At 44.5% G+C, this 22427-nt stretch overlaps 1 protein-coding gene across 2 annotated transcripts in view; it reads left to right on the top strand.

Moving 5' to 3' along the window:
* trim25 (tripartite motif containing 25) overlaps window positions 1–22427 on the top strand; it is a 69945-nt gene that overhangs the window by 31031 nt on the left and 16487 nt on the right. For both annotated transcript variants that reach the window (XM_063030707.1, XM_063030705.1), the window contains exons 2-4: window positions 155–250; window positions 5121–5354; window positions 17498–17672. In XM_063030707.1, the coding sequence (XP_062886777.1) occupies window positions 155–250; window positions 5121–5354; window positions 17498–17672 (505 nt within the window). The remainder of the gene's footprint in view (window positions 1–154; window positions 251–5120; window positions 5355–17497; window positions 17673–22427) is intronic.

Below are 22427 nucleotides of genomic sequence, written 5' to 3'. Positions count from 1 at the left end.
ATAGTTATACTTACTGTAATTGATTTACTTATTTTTATTTTCTGTATTATTATGTATTGCATTGTACTGCTGTAGCTAAGTTAACAGATTTCATGACGTGCTGATTCTGATCAGTGACGATGTAGTCTGATGGGACTTGTCTTTCCCTGTGCAGGAAGAGCTGAAGGTACAGCAGAAGACAGTGGAGTATCAGCTCATCCAGCTTCAGCACAGCCTGGAACTCATGCAGTTTCAGAAGGAGCATGTGAAGGTACATGGAAGGAGAGAGCCCTGAGCTCAGGGTTCTGATGGCTGAAGGTTTTGTTCTAACAGTTATTTCCATGGGCAGAGAAGGTGACTGTTTGACCTATCAAATCTCCGCTGGCTCTCAGAGTGATCCCCTTAGTCAAACTGCACAAGTACACTCATATAGACTCCTGCGTCAATCCGGAACATAATCTATAATGAGGCTGCATACTAAGTTAACAGCCCATGGTATTACAGGAAAGTTAATAACATGCTTAGAGCATTGCCTGATTGGTAGGAGGCAGTGAGTGGGAATAAAAGGACCCTTGTCTGGATGGCTGCCAGTGACTAGTGTTCTGCAGGGGTCGGTGTTGGGACCACTTTTTATACTACATGTCAGTGATTTCGATGATGCAATAGATGGCTTTGTTGCCAAGACTGCGGATGATATGGAGATTGGTGGGGGGACAGGTAGGGTTGAGGAAACAGGCAGGATGCAGAAGGACTTAGACAGATTAGGAGAATGGGCCAGAAAGTGGCAAATGAAATACAGCGTTGGAAAATGCATGGTCATGCACTTTGGCAGTAGAAATAAATGTTTGGACTATTTTCTAAATAGAAAATCCAGGAATCTGAGATGTAAAGAGACTTGGGAGTCCTTGTGCAGAACACCCTGAAGGGTAACTTGCAGGTTGAGTCAGTGGTGAGGAAGGCAAATGCCATGTTAACATTCATTTCAAGAGGTCTAGAATACAAGAGCAAGGATGTGATGCTGAGACTTTATAAGGAACTGGTGAGACCTCACCTTGTATATTGTGAACAGTTTTGGGCCCCTCAGCTTGGAAAAGATGTGCTGGCATTGGAGAGGGTTCAGAAGAGATTCACAAGGATAATTCCGGAATGAAAGGGTCATCATATGAGGAATGATTGATGGCTCTGGGTCTGCACTCGCTGGAATTCATAAGGATGAGGGGGGATCTCATTGAAACCTTTTGAATGTTGAAAGGCCTGGACAGAGTAGATGTAGAAAGGATGTTTCCCATGGTGGGAGAGTCTAGGACAAGAGGGCACAGCCTCAGGATTGAGGGGTGCCTTTTCAAAACAGAGATGTGGAGAAATTTCTTTAGCCAAAGGGTGGTGAATTTGTGGAATTTGTTGCCACATGCAGTTGTGGAGGCCAGGTTGTTGGATGTATTTAAGGCAGAGATTGATAGGTTCTTGATTGGACATGGTATCGAAGGTTACGGGGAGAAGGCCAGGGACTGGGGCTGAGGAGGAGATAGAAAAAGGGATCAGCCATGATTGAGTGGAGGAGCAGACTCGATGGGCCAGATGGCCTCATTCTGCTCCTGTGTCTTATGGTCTCTTGCACTAAAAGGGATTTGTTTCCGATTGTGTTTCTGCACTAAAATCTTGTTTTGCACATTCCCTATTTTCACATTGTATTATAAGACCTTGTCTCATGTTACAGACTGCACCCCCTTCTCTTCCCTCACACACTACATTAGGCGTACTGCTAGTGTCTTCCACAGTGAAGACTGATGCAACCTACTCATTTAATCCTGTCCCCATTATTATTTCTCCTGCCTCGTTTTCTAGCCGTCCTATGTCCACTCTCATTTCTCTTATATTTTTAGTATACTTGAAAAATCTTTTACAATCCATTTTGATATTATTTGCCAGCTTGCTTTCATATTTCATCTTTTCCCTTCTAATGATTTTTTTTGTTGCTTTCTGTAGGTTTTTAAAAACTTTCCAATCCTCTGTCTTCCCCACTAATTGTTGCTTTGTTGTACGCCCTTTCTTTTGCTTTTACAATAGCTTGTCACCATGGTTGTACTATTTTACCATTTGAGTATTTCTTCATTTTTGGAATACACATGTCCTGCACCTTTCTCATTTTTCCCAGAAACTCACACCATTGCTGCTGTGCTGACATCCTGCCTGCAACACCTTCCAATTTACTTTGGCCAACTCCTCTCTCATACCACTGTAATTTCCCTCACTCCACTGAAATACTGTACATCAGACTTTACTTTCTCCCTAACAAATTTCAAGTTGAGTTCAATCATATTATGATCACTGGTTCCCAAGGGTTCTTTTACCTTAAGCTCCCTAATTGCTTCTGGTTCATTACACAACACCCAATCCAGTACAGCTGATCCCCGACTAGGCTCACCAACAAACTGCTCTAAAAAGCTATCTTGTAGGCATTCAACAAACTCACTCTCTTGAGATCCATCACCAACATGATTTTCCCAATCCACCTGCATATCAAAATCTCCCATGACTACCATAACATTGTCCTTTTGACTCGCCTTTTCTATTTCCTGCTGTAACCTGTGGTTCATCTCCGAGCCACTGTTGGGAGACCTGTATATAATTGCCATCAATGTCCTTTTACCCTTGCAATTTCTTAACTCAACCCACAAGCATTCAACATCTTCCAGTCCTATGTCACATCTTTCTAAGATTCGATGCCATTCTTTACCAGCAGAGCCACACCAACACCCGCTGCCCACCTTCCTATCCCTCCGATACAATGTGTGACCTTGGACATTCAGCTCCCAGCTACAACCATCCTTCAGCCACAATTCAGTGATGGCCACAACATCATACCTGACAATCTGCAATATTGCAACAAGATCATCCACCTTATGTAACTCTCATTCGGCTAGCAGTCTAATCTAGGGGAAGACAGCCCTCAGCCCAGCCAAACTTAAGAAATCTTGTTTGTGTGGACGCTGCACGATGTGTCTCCTGTTACAAATCAGTACCATGAAATAACAAACAGTACAGAATATGCAATTAAACGATTGAGCTTTATAATTCTTAATTTGACTATATGGTTAGTAAAGAAACAAAATATCTTTATTTTAAGAGAAGGGCCCATTCTCATGAAACAGTTTAATGTGCAATGTTGGAACTCACGGTTCGGTCCACTGGTTTCCCGTCGACCTCCTCTGAGTGAACTGACCCTCGGACCCTCGCTCCAAGTCTACTCCATCCGGCAGTCTTCCAGCTCTCTCCATTCGCGTCTTCTCTCCTCATCGTTTCCCATCAAAAGACCGTGAAATCCCTTCTCCCAGACCCACAAAAAACAGCAACATCCCTCTCATTGGATAGCCCCACATTCCAAAGCCCCGTTATCTCTAGTCATAGCCCAGACATTCCTACAGAGAAACCATTATATTAGCAGTGAAACCTCAGCGCGTTACACTTATACCACGCGCATTTAGATACAACGTCTTTTGAGTACCGTATTTGCTGTCCTTTCTGACTCTGCATCCCTAATGATTTGATACTTGGCCTGTTGGCTGCAACAAAGTCCCATCACCTGCCTGCCCTTCCTGACAACCTGACTACACGCTATCTTTAGTTTTTTTACCATCTGTCCTTTCCTGAGTCCGTTCACTCCGGTTCCCACCCCCCTGCCAAATTATTTAAAACCCTCCCCAACAGCTCTAACAAACCTGCCCGCGAGAATATCCCCCTTTGGGTTCAAGTGCAACCGTCACTTTTGAACAGATCATACCTCCCCCAGAAGAGATCCCAATGATCCAAGAACCTAAAGCCCTGCCCCCTGCACCAGCTTCTCAGTCACACATTTATCTGCCAAATCATCCCGTTTCTACCCTCACTGGCATGGGTTGCAATCCAGAAATTACTATCCGGGAGATCCTACTTCTCAGCTTTCTACCTAGCTCTCTAAATTCTCTTTTCAGGACCTCTTATCTTTTCCTTCCTATGTCATTGGTACCAATATATACCAAGACATCTGGCTGTTCCCCCTCCCTCTCCAAAATGTTGTGGACACGATCTGACATCCCTGACCCTGGCACCTGGGTCCATTCGTTCCCATCCGCAGAATCTCCTGTTTGTTCCCCATAGTGTTCTACCTAAAGGTATGCAAGTACATTTGAGGGGCTACATAGTGTTCTGTTGCTGAGGTTCAGTTAGGGTTGCGTGGTTCATGAATGTGAGGGTTGTGGGTAATTAGTTGCTGTTGAACAACACATACAATGAATGGGCTCGGCCCAAAACATTGACCTTTCCATAAATGCTGCATGTCTGCTGAGTTCCTCTGGCATTTTGTGTGTGTTGCTTGGACTTCCAGCATCTGCAGAATCTCTCATGTTTGGGGCAGCTGTTCTTGAACCTGGTGCAATGGGACATGGGGCTTCTGTCCTTCCTGCTTAGTGTTAGCAGTGACAAAAGGGCATGACCTGGAAAGCGGGCTCTTTGATGATAGATGCCACCTTCTTAAGGCAGCGCCTCCTGTAGATGCTGTCAGTGATGGCGATATCTGTGCCTGTCATGGTCTCGGCTGTGTCCACTACTCTGTGGCCTCATGTGTTCCATTGTGTTGGAATTGACCAGATGCAACCAGTTAGGATATCCTCAACAGGGCTTCTGTGGAAGTGTGTTAGTGTATTTGATGATACGCCAAATCTCTTCCGGTTTCTAAAGAAAAAGTGCTGCTGTGCAAAATATTGACACCCAGGAATTTGAAGCTTTTTAACTCTCTCCACCTCTGACCACCAATTGGAACTGGCATGTAGTCTCCTGGTGTTCTCTTTAGGAAACCAATGATCGATTTGTTAGTTTTGGTGACACTGAGCAAAAGGTTGTTCCAGGCACTCCATGTCACTCCTGGTCACTGACCACTCCCCTGTAACCCACTCTCACTTATCGAGTCTACCAGGTTCTCCTCTGTTGGCCGGTTAGCTCACTGGCTGGCACATCTGTGGTCAGCAGAGCATCCAGGGGAAACTCACATAGTCAAATGGAGATGTGGCAAACTCCTCCCAGACAGTGTCGGGTCCCAGGCCGTGGTGGGGTCCGTTAGACTTTGTGACTGTCTCTGAAATTGTTTGCTTTAATCTGCGCCTCAGGATTCCTCGCTGACTCAGAAATCAGCAGTTGCCTGTGAGTTTGCGGAGCTGAAAGCAATGATCGAGCGAGAGGAGAAGATTGCAGGCAGACTCTTCGAAGAGGAAGAGACCAAGGCAGACAAGAGGTGTGCGGAGTTGCTGGATCAGATGACTGCTCATCTGGAGAGGCTGAAGGATTACAAGGAGCAGCTCAAGTCTGTGCTTACCCACACGGGGGGCATTGCCTTCTGGAAGGTGAGTGATCTGCAGCATAATAAAATCACAAGTCGTAGGAGCAGTATTGGGCCATCCAGCCTGTTGAGTCTGCTACCCCGTTTCATCATGGGTGATTTATTATCGACTACAGACTGGTGATCAAATCCATCCATACTATCCTTTGGCTTCAACAGTCACGTGCTTACAAGTACTGTAAAACAGCAGTCCCTCAGGCACAAGTTAGTCAAATGACAAGTCCTTCTGGGGAACCTAAATGTAGGTTTGGAAACTGTAGAGATAGCTTCGGTCAGGGACCACTCCTAAAGAGGGTTTGGCCTTTTTAATTAATAAAAAAAAAATCAGTCAATCAGAACAAGGCCAAACTAACCAATCAGGAATAGGCAATTTGGATCCAGCCAATCAGGATTGACCATTATGCCCTGCCCATGCTGTGTATATAAGGAGGGATCTCTGTGGGGATTTGTCATTAGAATTTCCGGTTGACGGCATAAATACTTCCAGAGACCAGGGTGTGGTTGCTGAGTGGCTGAGTTGGCTTGACTGGAAGCTGGCTGTGTCTTGCTTGATGCGTGAGTGTGTTTTGGAACCTGTTGAGGGAAAGAGAGTGGGGAAGGAACGGAAATTGCTGGGAGGCGGTCGTGTGGGTCCGGTAATGGCGGACAAGATAAGAGGCGGGGTTGAGGGAAAGAAAGTGGAGAAGGAGAGGGATAGAGACTTGAGATCAGAGGTAGGCAGCTGGGGAGAGGTGGATTATTGTGAAATAAAGGGAATGAGGTGGTAGTGAGGGGTCGGATGAATAAAAACCAAGACAAAGGGAATAAAAGAATAAGAAATGATAGTGGAGAAAGCTCTGAAAGTGAGGAAGATGAACAAGCTCAGAGAGGAGGTGTTGTCATAATTAGGTTTAATGAGAAGGCTCAGGGACATATGAAGAAAATTAACCCGTTTGTGCTAACAACAACTCTGACAAATAAGATAGGGGAAATAGTATTTGCAAAAGTCCTTAATGATGGCAACTTATTGGTAAGATGTGCGAATGAGGAACAACTTGAGAAAGCACTCAAGCTAAAAGAGATAGGAAAATGCAAGGTGGAATACACTGGGAGGGTGGGAGCACAAAACAGTGGTTGTAAAGGAGTGATCACGGGGATACCAATGAGTATAAATATGGAGGAGATCAAAGGAGGGAAAGTAATGAATGTTCAAAGACTGAAAACAACAAAGGAGGGAGTGAAAAGGGAAAGTGAATCTGTACTGATTGAATTTGAAGAAGAAAGAGTGCCAAGGAAGGTGTTCCTGGGTTTCATGAGTTACCCAGTAAGGGTGTATGTGCCAAAGCCACTGAGGTGCTATAATTGTCAAAGGTTTGGACACGTGGCTAAAAACTGTAAAAGGCAGAGGAGATGTGCTAGATGTGGGGGTGATCATGAATATGGAAAGTGCGGAACAGGAGTTCAACCAAAATGCTGCAATTGTGGAGGAGCTCATAATGTTGCATATAGTGGGTGTGAGGTTGTGAGACGGGAGACTAAAATTCAAGAAATAAGAGTGAAAAGAAAGATCACTTATGCAGAAGCTGTAAGAATGTCAAGAGAACAGAATAATGCTCCTAATGAACAGGGAGCAATAGGGATACGAGAGATGCAACAACGAACAAATGACAGGATTTATGTAGACAAAAAGGCTCTAGTAACATTCATTGCAGGAGTGATTAATAGTACTGCTGAGGTAAAGTCAAAAAGTGACAAAATTCAGCTGGTGGTAAAAGCAGCAGTAAACCATTTAGGGTTAGTAGGACTGACATGGGAGGAAGTGAGGGAGAACCTCAGTAATCAGTCAAGCCAGGAAGTGTCATGTGTTGGTTAATACTAATTATGGTGATTCTTTTACAATGGAATGCAAGGAGCTTACTGGCCAATAGCCAGGAATTCAAGCACTTTATTAAAGAAATGGTTGTAAAACCGGATGTAGTGTGTATTCAGGAAACTTGGTTGAAACCAACTTTAGACTTTGTGGTATATGGGTAAACAATGATAAGGAAAGATAGAAATCTAGCGGGAGGAGGGGGTTGTGCTATGTTAATCAAGCAAGGTATACAATATAGGGTACTGGAAAAGGGAAATGATCAGGAATACATAGTGGTGGAAGTGTGGGAGAGAGGGGAGGGAGTGGTTATAATTAACTACTACAATCCATGTAAAAGGTTGGATTTGGACAGCCTATTAAAGATACAAGGACAAAACAGACATAAAGTTGTGTGGTGTGCAGATTTCAATGCTCATAGCACAATATGGGGGGATCAGATTACAGATCCAAATGGAAAGGTAATTGAAGATTTGTTGGAAGAAAGGGATTTGGTGTGTATGAATGATGGTAGCAGCACAAGGATAGATATAACAACAGGAACTGAGTCAGTGTTAGATATTACGTTAGTGTCTAATACCTTGGCTGGCATTAGTAACTGGGGAGTTTGGACTGCTTCAACAGTAGGCAGTGATCACTACCCAGTTTTGTGTTCAGTGGGTGAAAGAGTTGAAGTAAGACCAGGTGGCGGAACCCCAAAGTGGGTGTTTGAAAAAGCTGATTGGGGTAAGTTCCAGAAGTTGAGTGAAGAAGGGTTGACAAAGATTGATATTTCTGGAAATGTAGATGAATTAAACAGTCAGGTGACTTCAGCAATCATCATGGCAGCAGAAGGATCTATACCTAGGAGTAAAAATAGGATGAATAGAAAACTGGTACCATGGTGGACAGAGGAATGTTGTCAGGCTGTAAAAAACAGAAATAGAGCATTCAGGCTAGTTAAAAGAACCCATAATATGCAGCATTTAGTTCAATATAAGAAAGCACAGGCAGTGGTGAGAAGAACTATACGTCAAGCTAAAAGGGCAAGTTGGAGGAGTTTTTGCGACAAGGTAGGAAGAACAACACCTGTGGGAGAGATATGGGGAATGATTAAGAGGATGGGAGGAGATAGAAGGGAATGGGAATATCCAGTAATGATATCTGAGGAGGAAACTGCAGTCTCCAGTAGGGATAAGGCTGAGGTCATGGCCAAGTCATTTGTACTGATACACAGTTCAGAAAATTTGTCTGAAGAAGGGAGAAGAAGAAGGGAAAGAATAATGAGCCAACACCCAGGTGTGTTAGGCAGGAGGGAAGGAACAGATGATATAATTGATGATCCATTTACATTAGCAGAAATGGTGAGAGCAATGAAGAGATCGAGACCAACCTCCCCAGGGAAAGATCTGATATGCTCTGTGATGCTAAAAAAATCTAGGAGAAGGAGCGCTCTTGAAGTTGCTGCATTTTTATAACAGAGTGTGGGAGGAGGGAAGATTACCAAGTGCATGGAAAGAAGCAGTAGTAATTCCAATAAGGAAGCCTGGCAAGGATCTGTCAAAACCCACTAGCTATAGACCAATTGCATTAACATCAAGTATATGTAAGATAATGGAAAGGATGATAACAGAAAGGTTATCATATGAGCTTGAGAAAAGGGGAATGCTGGCAAGTTATCAGAGTGGTTTTAGAAAGGGAAGGAATTCCATGGACTCAGTGATTATGTTAGAGACTGAAATAAGGAAGGCCCAGGCAAATAGAGAGTCAGTAGTGGCAGTGTTCTTTGACATTGAAAAAGCCTATGATATGATGTGGAAGGAAGGATTATTAATTAAATTGCACAAGATGGGGGTTGGTGGGAGAGTTTTTAATTGGATTAAAGATTTTTTGTTTGGTAGAAAAATTCAAGTTCGGATTGGATCAGAATTATCAAAACAGTACATAGTGGAAAATGGCACACCTCAAGGTAGTGTGATTAGCCCATTACTTTTCATGATTATGATCAATGATGTCTTCACAAAGGTACCAGTGGATATAGGTAGGTCACTGTTTGCAGATGATGGGGCCTTGTGGAAAAGAGGCAGGAACATGGACTATATAATCAGGAAACTACGAGAAGCAATTGATGAAGTGGTGGAGTGGGGTTATGATTGGGGATGTAGATTTTCAGTGGATAAAACTCAAACTGTATTTTTTTTTACCAGGAAAAGGGTTGAGGTAGGGAAGAAGTTAAGGATGTATGGGGTTGAATTAGAAAGGGTTGCATCATTTAAATTTCTGGGAGTTATATTTGATTCACGATTAACATGGGCAGACCATATCAGGAAAGTTGAGGAGAAATGTAAAGAAGTAATAAATGTGATGAGATGTTTGACTGGTAGGGATTGGGGAGCAAGTTGTTCAGCTTTGAAGAGAATGTATGTGGCTTTAGTAAGATCTGTATTGGATTATGGAAATATAGTATATGGATCAGCAGCTAGGTCTCTTATAAGGAAACTGGATGTGATTCAGGCTCAGGCCTTGAGAGTGTGCAGTGGGGCTTTTAAAACGTCACCAGTGTCAGCCCTACAGGTAGAAATGGGAATAATGCCTTTGGAACTAAGAAGGATGCAACTGATGGCAAACTACTGCGCTAGCTTGCAGGGGCACAATGATTCTCACCCTACTAAAGGAGTGTTGCAGGAGTGCTGGGAAAATGGGAGGTTTCAGAGGGATACCTTTAGTCGGGTAGGGAATGATATCGCGAAAGAATGTGGAGTATTTGATCTGAGGATAAGTCCTTCAGTAGTTTATCCGGTTGTAGCTCCATGGAAGCTTGTATGGCCTGACATAGACTGGCATTTGTTAGAGGTAAAAAGGAAAGAAAGATATAAAACAGATTTGGTAAATGCATTTAACTGTCATGTGATGGAAAAGTATAGTGATTATACTCACATTTATACGGATGGTGCGAAGGAACCTGAAACAGGAGTGACAGGGTTTGGGGTGGTAATACCAGCAAAAGAAATTGGAATCAGCAGAAGAACATCTAATAAGTTAGGGGTGTTTACAGTGGAGATGCTGGCAGTGTTGGTTGCGTTGCAATGGGTGCAGAAAGCCAGACAAGCCAAAGCATTGATATGTTCAGATTCATCCTCAGTTCCAGCAAGTTTAAGGTCTTTTCACACAAACAGTCGGCATGATGTACTTTATGAAGTCCTTCAGTTAGTTGCAAGAATTGCAAATCAGGGAGGTCAGGTAAAATTTCTATGGGTTCCAGCACATGTAGGGGTGAAGGGGAATGAGGGGGTGGATGAGTTGGCAAAGAAAATGTGGAAATGCACATTAGTATCAGTAAAGCGGAGGTTAAGTGAGTAATCTGGGAAAAAGTCAACCGAATGTGGCAAGAAAGATGGGACAGGGAGGGGAAAGGGAGGCATTGATATCAAATACAAAAGAGTGTTGCAGTTACTAGGGTAGGTAATGGAAACAGAAGAGAGGAAACTGTGTGGACTACGTTAAGGCTGGGGCACTGCATTAAACAAAATATTGAAGATACTAGGGAAACACCAGACAGGATTGTGTGAGGAATGTCAGGAAGAGGAGTCAGTAGAACATGTAGTTCTGAGTTGCAGGAAGTATGGGATACAGAGAGAGATGATGAGAATTAAATTGAGGGAGTTGGGGATGCAGGAATTCACATCAAAAGGGTTGCTGGGCATGGGTGAGAGAGCACAAGTCTGGGTATTTTTAGCGTTTTAGAAACATAGAAACATAGAAAATAGGTGCAGGAGTAGGCCATTCGGCCCTTCGAGCCTGCACCGCCATTTATTATGATCATGGCTGATCATCCAACTCAGAACCCCGCCCCAGCCTTCCCTCCATACCCCCTGACCCCTGTAGCCACAAGGGCCATATCTAACTCCCTCTTAAATATAGCCAATGAACTGGCCTCAACAGTTTCCTGTGGCAGAGAATTCCACAGATTCACCACTCTCTGTGTGAAGAAGTTTTTCCTAATCTCGGTCCTAAAAGGCTTCCCCTCTATCCTCAAACTGTGACCCCTCGTTCTGGACTTCCCCAACATTGGGAACAATCTTCCTGCATCTAGCCTGTCCAATCCCTTTAGGATCTTATACGTTTCAATCAGATCCCCCCTCAATCTTCTAAATTCCAACGAGTACAAGCCCAGTTCATCCAGTCTTTCTTCATATGAAAGTCCTGCCATCCCAGGAATCAATCTGGTGAACCTTCTTTGTACTCCCTCTATGGCAAAGATGTCTTTCCTCAGATTAGGGGACCAAAACTGCACACAATACTCCAGGTGTGGTCTCACCAAGGCCTTGTACAACTGCAGTAGTACCTCCCTGCTCCTGTACTCGAATCCTCTCGCTATAAATGCCAGCATACCATTCGCCTTTTTCACCGCCTGCTGTACCTGCATGCCCACTTTCAATGACTGGTGTATAATGACACCCAGGTCTCGTTGCACCTCCCCTTTTCCTAATCAGCCACCATTCAGATAATAATCTGTTTTCCTATTTTTGCCACCAAAGTGGATAACTTTGGATTAAATTGCATCTGCCATGAATTTGCCCACTCACCCAACCTGTCCAAGTCACCCTGCATCCTCTTAGCATCCTCCTCACTGCTAACACTGCCACCCAGCTTCGTGTCATCCGCAAACTTGGAGATGCTGCATTTAATTCCCTCATCCAAGTCATTAATATATATTGTAAACAACTGGGGTCCCAGCACTGAGCCTTGCGGTACCCCACTAGTCACCGCCTGCCATTCTGAAAAGGTCCCGTTTATTCCCACTCTTTGCTTCCTGTCTGCTAACCAATTCTCCACCCACACCAATACCTTACCCCCAATACCGTGTGCTTTAAGTTTGCACACTAATCTCCTGTGTGGGACCTTGTCAAAAGCCTTTTGAAAATCCAAATATACCACATCCACTGGTTCTCCCCTATCCACTCTACTAGTTACATCCTCAAAAAATTCTATGAGATTCGTCAGACATGATTTTCCTTTCACAAATCCATGCTGACTTTTTAAGGGGTACAGGGATTTTTTATAGAATATGACGAATAAACAGGAATAGGATACTAGGATGGTCAAAGATGGGAGGGTGAAGTGTAGGTTTGTGTGTGTGAGCGAGATTGGGTGAAGGGATTTAGAATGTATGTCTAGTGCACATTCTGCAGCAGAGGGTGGCGGTAATGCACCATTAAGCTGGATACCAACTGCCGTAAAACAAGATACAGACAGACAGGGATTTGTCATTTGATTAATTTGTACCAGAGGAAGATGGTTGGGTTTACTGTTGAAAAGTTGCAATCGTTATCTTAAAGTATGTGACTGTTTAAGGCTAATGGAGAGTATGGATAAAGGTATTATCCCTCTCAACCCCATTTTCCCACTTTCTCTCCCCATAACTTTTGACACCGTAATTAAGTACCTGTCACCTTTGCCTTAAATATACCCATTGACTTGGCCTCCACATCCATCTGTGGCAACAAATTCCATAGATTCACCACCCTCTGGCTTCATCCACCCCCGCCATCCCCATTGGAAACATCCTTTCCATATCCACACTATTGTGGCCTTTCGGTATTAGAAAGGTTTCAGTGAGTTCTCCCATCTTTCTTCTAAATTCCAGCAAGTACAGGCTCGGAGCCATCTAACACTCCTCGTGTGTTAACCCTTTCATTCCCAGAATCATTTTCATGAATCTCCTCAGAACCCTCTCCAATGCTGATAAGGGGCCCAGAACTGCTCATAACACTCCAAGTATGGTCTTACCAATACCTTGTAAAGTCTCAGCATTACATCCTTGTTTTTATATTCTAATCCTCTCGAAATGAATGCTAAAATTACATATGCCTTCCTTACCACGGATTCAACCTTCAAATTAACATTTAGAGAATCTTGTATGACTCAAGTCCCTTTACACCTTGGAGTTTTAAATTGTCTCCCCATTTAGTAAATAGTCTATGCCTTTGTTTCTTCTACCCAAGTGCATGACCATGTACTCTCCAACACTATTCCATCTGCCACTTCGCCTATTCTTCCAATCTGTTTACATCCTTCTGCAGACACCCTGTGTCCTCAACACCCCCACCTGTACTGTCTGCAAACTTGGCCACAAAGACATCAATTCCTCATCCAAATCGACATATAACATGAAAAGAATCGGTCCCAACACTAACCCCTGTGGAACACCACTGGTTACCAGCAGCCAAACCCAATAGACCCCTTTTATTTCTACTCGTTGCCTCTTGCCAGTTAGACAATCTTCTATCGATGCCGGTATCTTTCCTGAAATCCTGTAATCCTGCTTTTATCTTGTTAAGCAGCCTCTCGTGCGGCACCTTGTCAAAGGCCTTCTGAAAATCCAAATATATAACATCCACTGATTCGTCTTTGTTTATCCTGCTTGTTACTTCCTCAAAGAATTCAAAGAGATTTGTGAGGTAAAATTTCCCTTTCAGGAAACCATGCTGATTTTGGCATAGAACCATAGAACCATAGAAACCACAGCACAGAAACAGGCCCTTTGGCCCTTCTTGACTGTGCCGAACCATTTTCTGCCTAGTCCCACTGACCTGCACACGGACCATATTCCTCCATACACCTCCCATCCATGTATCTGTCCAATTTATTCTTAAATGTTAAAAAAGAACCTGCATTTACCACCTTGTCTGGCAGCTCATTCCATACTCCCACCACTCTCTGTGTGAAGAAGCCCCCACTAATGTTCCCTTTAAACTTTTCCCCCCCTCACCCTTAACCCATGTCCTCTGGTTTTTTTTCTCCCCTTGCCTCAGTGGAAAAAGCCTGCTTGCATTCACTCTATCTATACCCATCATAATTTTATATACCTCTATCAAATCTCCCCTCATTCTTCTACGCTCCAGGGAATAAAGTCCTAACCTATTCAACCTTTCTCTGTAACTGAGTTTCTCAAGTCCCGGCAACATCCTTGTAAACCTTCTCTGCACTCTTTCAACCTTATTTATATCCTTCCTGTAATTTGGTGACCAAAACTGAACACAATACTCCAGATTCGGCCTCACCAATGCCTTATACAACCTCATCATAACATTCCAGCTCTTATACTCAATACTTGGATTAATAAAGGCCAATGTACCAAAAGCTCTCTTTACAACCCTATCTACCTGTGACGACACTTTTAGGGAATTTTGTATCTGTATTCCCAGATCCCTCTGTTCCACTGCACTCCTCAGTGCCTTACCATTAACCCTGTATGTTCTACGTTGGTTTGTCCTTCCAACGTGCAATACCTCACACTTGTCAGTATTAAACTCCATCTGCCATTTTTCAGCCCATTTTTCCAGATGGTCCAAGTCCCTGTGCAGGCTCTGAAAACCTTCCTCGCTGTCTACTACACCTCCAATCTTTGTATCATCAGCAAACTTGCTGATCCAATTTACCACATTATCATCGATATCATTGATATAGATGACAAATAACAATGGACCCAGCACTGATCCCTGTGGCACACCACTAGTCACAGGCCTCCACTCAGAGAAGCAATTCTCTACCACCACTCTCTGGCTTCTTCCATCGAGCCAATGTCTAATCCAATTTACCACCTCTCCATGTATATCTAGCGACTGAATTTTCCTAACTAACCTCCCATGCGGGACCTTGTCAAAGGCCTTACTGAAGTCCATGTGGACAATATCTACTGCCTTCCCTTCATCCACTTTCCTGGTAACCTCCTCGAAAAACTCCAATAGATTGGTCAAACATGACCTACCACGCACAAAGCCATGTTGACTCTCCCTAATAAACCCCTGTCTATCCAAATGCTTGTAGATTCTGTCTCTTAGTACTCCCTCCAATAACTTACCTACTACTGACATTAAACTCACCGGCCTATAATTTCCCGGATTACTTTTCGATCCTTTTTTAAACAACAGAACAACATGAGCCACTCTCCAATCCTCCGACACTTCACCCGTAGACAGCGACATTTTAAATATTTCTGCCAGGGTCCCCGCAATTTCAACACTAGTCTCCTTCAAGGTCCGAGGGAACACTCTGTCAGGTCCCGGGGATTTATCCACTTTAATTTTCCTCAAGACAGCAAGGACCACCTCCTTTTCAATCTGTACAGCATATTGGTCATGTGTCTCTAAGTAGCCCGAAACCTCATCCTTAATAATGGACTCCAATATCTTACCAACCACTGAGGTCAGACTAACTGGCCTATCTTTTTTCTTCTACCTCTCTCCCTTCTTGAAGAGTGAAGTGACATTTGCAATGTTCCAGTCCTCTGGTACCATTCCAGAATCTAGTGCTTCTTGAAACATCATTCACAATCTCTTCAGCCACCTCTTTTCAAAACCCTGGGGTGTAGTCCATCTGGTCCAGGTGACTTACCTACCTTCAGACCTTTGTTTCCCAAGCATCTTCTCCTTAGTAATAGCAACTGCACTCACTTCTGCCCCCTGACACTGTCACATTTCTGGCAAACTGCAAGTGTCTTCCACAGTGAAGATTGGCACAAAATACTTAAAAGTTCATTTGCCATTTCTTTGTTCCCCCTTACTACCTCTCCAATGTAATTTTCCAGTGGTCCGATATCCCCCTTCTCCTCTCCCTTTATATATCTGGAAACATTTGGTATCCTCTTTGATATTATTGGCTAGCTTACCTTCATATTTCATTATTTCTTTCATGGCTTTTTTAGTTGCTTTCTGTTGGTTTTTAAGTTTCCCAATCATCTAGCTTCCCACTTATTTTTGCTATATTATATGCCCTCTCTTTGGCTTTTATGATATATCTGACTCTCCATGGTTGTCATCCTCCCTTGAGGACACCTCTTCACCTTTGAGATGTATCTATCCTGCACCTTCTGAATTGCTCTCAGAAACTCCAGCCATTGCTGTTTTACTGTCATTTACCCTGCCAGTGTTCCTTTCTGATCAACTTCGGCCAGCTCCTCGTACATCTGTAAATCCTTTACTGTAACACTGATACAAAAACTTTAGCTTCTCCTTCTCAAATTCTTCACATTATTCCTTCCCAGTTTCACCTGATGGGATGAACAGTAATTTCTGTAATTTCCAGTAATTTCTTTCCCTCTCCCCACTTCCCTCTTATTCCATTCCCTCTCACCTCTTCTCTTAGCTGCATATCACTTCCCTCTGATGCCCCTCCTCCTTCCCTTTCTCCCATGGTCCACTCTCTTCTCCTATCAGATTCCTTCTTCCGCCCTTTACCTCTTCCAACTATCACCTATGAGCTTCTTACTTCATCTTCTCTTCCCCCATCCACATACCATCTCCTTACATGATCTCACCTATCACCTGCCAGCTTGTTCTCCTCCACCCTCCTTTTGTTCTGGCGTTTGTCCTGATGAAGGGTCTCCACCTTGTACACTGAGTCATTATTCCTCTCCATGGCTGCTGCCTGATCTGCTGAGTACTTTTTGTGTGTGTTGCTCTGGATTTTGAAGATCTGCAGAATCTCTTGTGTATATCGTTTACCAGTTGATATCTTGCTGGCTGTGTGTCTGGTGTGTGTGGTCCCAGTCTGGTGGCTTGGCTGCAGATACTGTGGTCCCAGTGGGGAGTGCGATTATCCTTTGTCGTGGAATAGAGTATTCAGACCTGGAGGGAGCTGCTTCAGAAAATCTTTATTGATACATGATATCATGGAGATCCCAAGCTCCTAAAAGCCGGGTCTTGGACTCTGTCAAACAAGAAAACTCAGTCATATTTATACATGAATGGTACGTGGCAAGAGTCGCTTAGGTGGGTTTTTACAGAAGTAAAGGTCACATGCCTCAGGACATTGTATGACCAGATAAGTCCTTATTTGAACCTTTGTCTAGCATTTCAGAGAGCAATGTCTGCTACGTCACCTGTTGCTGGGTAGGGTTTCTTTCTGACTTGCCCAGCAACAGTAACACAAGGTAATTGATTATTAGCTAATCATTGTTCTAAGAACCTGCTTCAAGACATTAGGATCTTGCCTCACCAAGCATCCTTTATTTAGACCTTTGTCTAGCAAATTAGAGAACCATGTATAAATAGTCCACTGCATCCTGCATGACGACCTCAAGGTATATATCAGGCCAGCTGGCTCAGCTGCAGACACGTGAGATTCTCAGAACAAAGAAGTACAGATACAGTTAATTTTATGTCTCGGTTGTGAGGCACATTTCAGTCACACAGAGTACATTAGTTACAGATAAATGATTGTAGACTTCGAATTCACATTTTAAAATAAATCGTTAGCCCCTCAATGCCCATTACAATGTTTTCTTCCACATCCTTACTCTAGTGTTTTGGTTTTAGGTGGTTGCTGATCTTCCTCAGGTCTCCCTGGACCCTCCCATGTCACAGCAACAGGTTGAGGTGGATGCCAGTAAACTGGTTCTCATAACCAAAGCAGTTTCTACACTTCGAGGCAAGCTGGGCCAGCAGCTGAAATTTCCCTTGGACCAGAGGGTGCGGCAGTTGGAACAGACTGGTGAGTGAGGGGGCCAGCTCACACTTTCTGTTCAGTGCAAACGGTAGCTCCTGGAGAGCATCACTGGGTCAGGCAGCATCTGTAGCTGCCAAGGGAAAGTCAACTTTTCGCGTCAAGACCATGTAGGAATCAGAATTCAGTTTATTTTCAATAACATACTGAATGTCATGAAATTTGTACTTTTGCAGCAGCAGTACAATGAAATACATAAAATGTACTGTAAATTCTAATAAGCAATATATATAAAAAGATAAGTAGTGCAAAAAGAAAGCAAAAATAGTGAGGTAGTGTTCATGGATTCATCTATTCAGAAATCTGATGGTGGAGGGGAAGAAGCGGTTTCTGAAACATTGAGTGTGTGTCTTCAGGCTCCTGTACTTCCTTACTGATGGTAACAATGAGAAGAGGGCATGTTGTGCGTGACGGGGGCCTTTAATGACTGATGCCGCCTTTTTGAGGCATCCCCCTTTGAAGGTATTATCACTGCTGCGGAGACCAGTACCGATGATGGAGATGGTTGAGTTTACAACTCTCTGCTGCTCTTTCCGATCCTGTGCAGTAAAAATTGTCTACGCTTTTATTCCTTCTACCAAAGGCAGGACCATGCACTTCCTGACACTATTCCATCTGCCAATTCTCCTAATCTAAGTCCTTCTTCAACCTCCTTTCTTTCTCAACACTACCTGTCCCTCCACCTATCTTCTTATCATCGGCAGACTTAGCTACAAATTCATCAGTTCTGTCATTCAAATTATTGACATGTAATGTAAAAAGCAATGCTGGTACCGACCCCTGCCTTATCACCATGAGTCAACATCAGCCAAGCAGAAAAAGCTCCCTGTATTCCCAGTCTTAGCTTCCTGCTAATCAGCCAATGCTCTATGCAAGCCACATACATCAAAGTTGCTGGTGAACGCAGCAGGCCAGGCAGCATCTGTAGGAAGAGGTGCAGTCGATGTTTCAGGCCGAGACCCTTCATCAGGACTAACTGAAGGAAGAGTGAGTAAGGGATTTGAAAGTGGGAGGGGGAGGAGGAGATCCAGAATGATAGGAGAAGACAGGAGGGGGAGGGATGGAGCCAAGAGCTGGACAGGTGATTGGCAAAGGGGATACGAGAGGATCATGGGACAGGAGGTCCGGGAAGAAAGACAAGGGGGGGGGTGACCCAGAGGATGGGCAAGAGGTATATTCAGAGGGACAGAGGGAGAAAATAGAGAGTGAGAGAAAGAATGTGTGTATAAAAATGAGTAACAGATGGGGTACGAGGGGGAGTTGGGGCCTTAGCGGAAGTTAGAGAAGTCGATGTTCATGCCATCAGGTTGGAGGCTACCCAGACGGAATATAAGGTGTTGTTCCTCCAACCTGAGTGTGGCTTCATCTTTACAGTAGAGGAGGCCGTGGATAGACATGTCAGAATGGGAATGGGATGTGGAATTAAAATGTGTGGCCACTGGGAGATCCTGCTTTCTCTGGCGGACAGAGCGTAGATGTTCAGCAAAGTGGTCTCCCAGTCTGCGTCGGGGCTCACCAATATATAAAAGGCCACATCGGGAGCACCGGACGCAGTATATCACCCCAGTCGACTCACAGGTGAAGTGATGCCTCACCTGGAAGGACTGTTTGGGGCCCTGAATGGTGGTAAGGGAGGAAGTGTAAGGGCATGTGTAGCACTTGTTCCGCTTACACGGATGAGTGCCAGAAGGGAGATCAGTGGGGAGGGATGGGGGGGACGAATGGACAAGGGAGTTGTGTAGGGAGCGATCCCTGCAGAATGCAGAGAGAGTGGGGGAGGGAAAGATATGCTTAGTGGTGGGATCCCATTGGAGGTGGCGGAAGTTACGGAGAATAATATGTTGGACCCGGAGGCTGGTGGGGTGGTAGGTGAGGACCAGGGGAACCCTATTCCTAGTGGGGTGGCGGGAGGATGGAGTGAGAGCAGATGTACGTGAAATGGGGGAGATGCGTTTAAGAGCAGAGTTGATAGTGGAGGAAGGGAAGCCCCTTTCTTTAAAAAAGGAAGACATCTCCCTCGTCCTAGAATGAAAAGCCTCATCCTGAGAGCAGATGCGGCGGAGACGGAGGAATTGCGAGAAGGGGATGGCGTTTTTGCAAGAGACAGGGTGAGAAGAGGAATAGTCCAGATAGCTGTGAGAGTCAGTGGGCTTATAGTAGACATCAGTGGATAAGCTGTCTCCAGAGACAGAAAGATCTGGAAAGGGGAGGGAGGTGTCGGAAATGGACCAGGTAAATTTGAGGGCAGGGTGAAAGTTGGAGGCAAAGTTAATAAAGTCAACGAATTCTGCATGCGTGCAGGAAGCAGCGCCAATGCAGTCGTCGATGTAGCGAAGGAAAAGTGGGGGACAGATACCAGAATAGGCACGGAACATAGATTGTTCCACAAACCCAACAAAAAGGCAGGCATAGCTAGGACCCATACAGGTGCCCATAGCTACACCTTTAGTTTGGAGGAAGTGGGAGGAGCCAAAGGAGAAATTATTAAGAGTAAGGACTAATTCCGCTAGATGGAGCAGAGTGGTGGTAGAGGGGAACTGATTAGGTCTGGAATCCAAAAAGAAGCGTAGAGTTTTTAGACCTTCCTGATGGGGGATGGAAGTATATAAGGACTGGACATCCATGGTGAAAATAAAGCGGTGGGGGCCAGGGAACTTAAAATCACCAAAAAGTTTAAGAGCGTGAGAAGTGTCACGAACATAGGTCGGAAGGAATTGAACAAGGGGTGATAAAACAGTGTCGAGGTATGCAGAAACGAGTTCGGTGGGGCAGGAGCAAGCTGAGACAATAGGTCGGCCAGGACAGGCAGGTTTGTGGATCTTGGGTAGGAGGTAGAAACGGGAAGTGCGGGGTGTGGGAACTATAAGGCTGGTAGCAGTGGATGGGAGATCCCCTGAGCGGATAAAGTCGGTGATGGTGTGGGAGACAATGGCCTGGTGCTCCTTAGTGGGGTCACGATCGAGGGGTAAATAAGAGGAGGTATCCGCGAGTTGTCGCTGTGCCTCGGCAAGGTAGAGGTCAGTACGCCAGACTACAACAGCACCCCCCTTATCGGCGGGTTTAATAATAAGGTTAGGATTAGTGCGGAGGGAGTGGAGAGCAGAGCGTTCCGAAGGAGTGAGGTTGGAATGGGGACAAGGTGCAGTGAAGTCGAGACGTTTGATGTCCCGTCGGCAGTTAGCAATAAAGAGATCCAGAGCAGGCAGAAGACCAGAGCGGGGTGTCCATGAAGAAGAGGAGGGTTGAAGACGGGAGAAGGGGTCATCGGTAGGGGTGGAAGAGTCCTTGCCGAAGAAGTAGGCTCGGAGACGGCGGAAGAAAAGTTCCTCATGATGGCGAACATGGAACTCGCTGAGGTGTGGGCGAAGGGGGACAAACGTGAGGGCCTTACTGAGAACAGAGCGTTCTGCCTCCGACAGTTGAAGGTCGGAGGGGATGGTAAAGACCCGGCACGGATGAGAGCTGGGATCAGACTCCTTGTCAAAGCCCTTCTGAAAATCCAAGTACACAACATCCACCAATTCTGCTTTGTCTATCCTACTTGTAATTTCTTCAAAGAGTTCCAACAGGTTTGTCAGGCAAGATTTCCCCTTAAGGAAACCATTCAGACTTTGGCCTATTTTATCATTTGCCTCCAAGTACCCCAAAACCTTTTCCTTAACAATTGATTCCAACATTCTCAATAGAGTGGATGGAGAGGATTTTTCCTGTGTGGGGGAGTCTAAGACCAGAGGACACAGCCTCAGAATTGAGACATGTCCATTTAGAATTTTGTTAGCCAAAGAGTGATGAATCTGGAATTGATTGCCACAGGTAGCTGTGGAGGCCAAGTCATTGGATATATTTAAAGCAGAGTTTGATAGATTCTGATGAGTCAGAACACGAAGGGAAATGGGAAGAAGGCAGGAGGTTTGGGCTGAGAGAGAAATGGATCAGCCATGATGAAATAGCAGAGCAGACTTGATGGGCCAAATGGCCCAATTTTGCTCTTATATCTTCTCAACTACTGGTGTCAGGTGAAATGGCCTATAATTTCCTTTCTTCTGCCTCCTTCCCTCCCTTCTTAAAGAGTAGAATGACATTTGCAGTTTTCCAGTCCCCTGGAACCATGTCAGAATCCATTGGTTGTTGAAAGGTTATTACTTACGCTTCCACAATCTCAGGATACTTGGATTTCCAGAAGGCGTTTGATAAGGTGCCGCACAAGAGACTTAAAAATAAGATACGGATGCATGGAGTCGGAGGAAGTGTATTGGCATGGATAGTGGATTGGTTAACCAATAGAAGGCAGAGAGTTGGTATAAATGGGTGTTTCTCTGGTTGGCAGTCAGTGGTGAGTGGGGTGCCGCAGGGGTCGGTGCTGGGCCTGCAGCTGTTTACCATTTACATTGATGATTTGGAAGAGGGGACTGAGTGTAGCGTAGCAAAATTTGCTGATGACACTAAACTGAGTGGAAAAGCAAATTGTACAGAGGATGTGGAGAGTCTGCAGAGGGATATAGATAGGTAAGTGAGTGGGCCAAGGTCTGGCAAATGGAATACAAAGTTGGTAAATGCGAGATCATCCACTTTGGAAGGAATAATAGAAGAGCAGATTATTATTTAAATGGTGAAAGATTGCAGCATGCTGTTGTGCAGAGGGACTTGGGAGAGCTTGTTCATCGATTGCAAAATGTTGGCTTGCAGGTACAACAGGTTATTAAGAAGGCAAATGGAATGTTGGCCTTCATTGCTAGAGGGATT

Source organism: Mobula hypostoma, chromosome 22 (genome assembly GCF_963921235.1).
Source record: "Mobula hypostoma chromosome 22, sMobHyp1.1, whole genome shotgun sequence".
Lineage (NCBI taxonomy): Eukaryota > Metazoa > Chordata > Chondrichthyes > Myliobatiformes > Myliobatidae > Mobula > Mobula hypostoma.
This window is presented reverse-complemented; position numbering and strand designations above follow the sequence as displayed.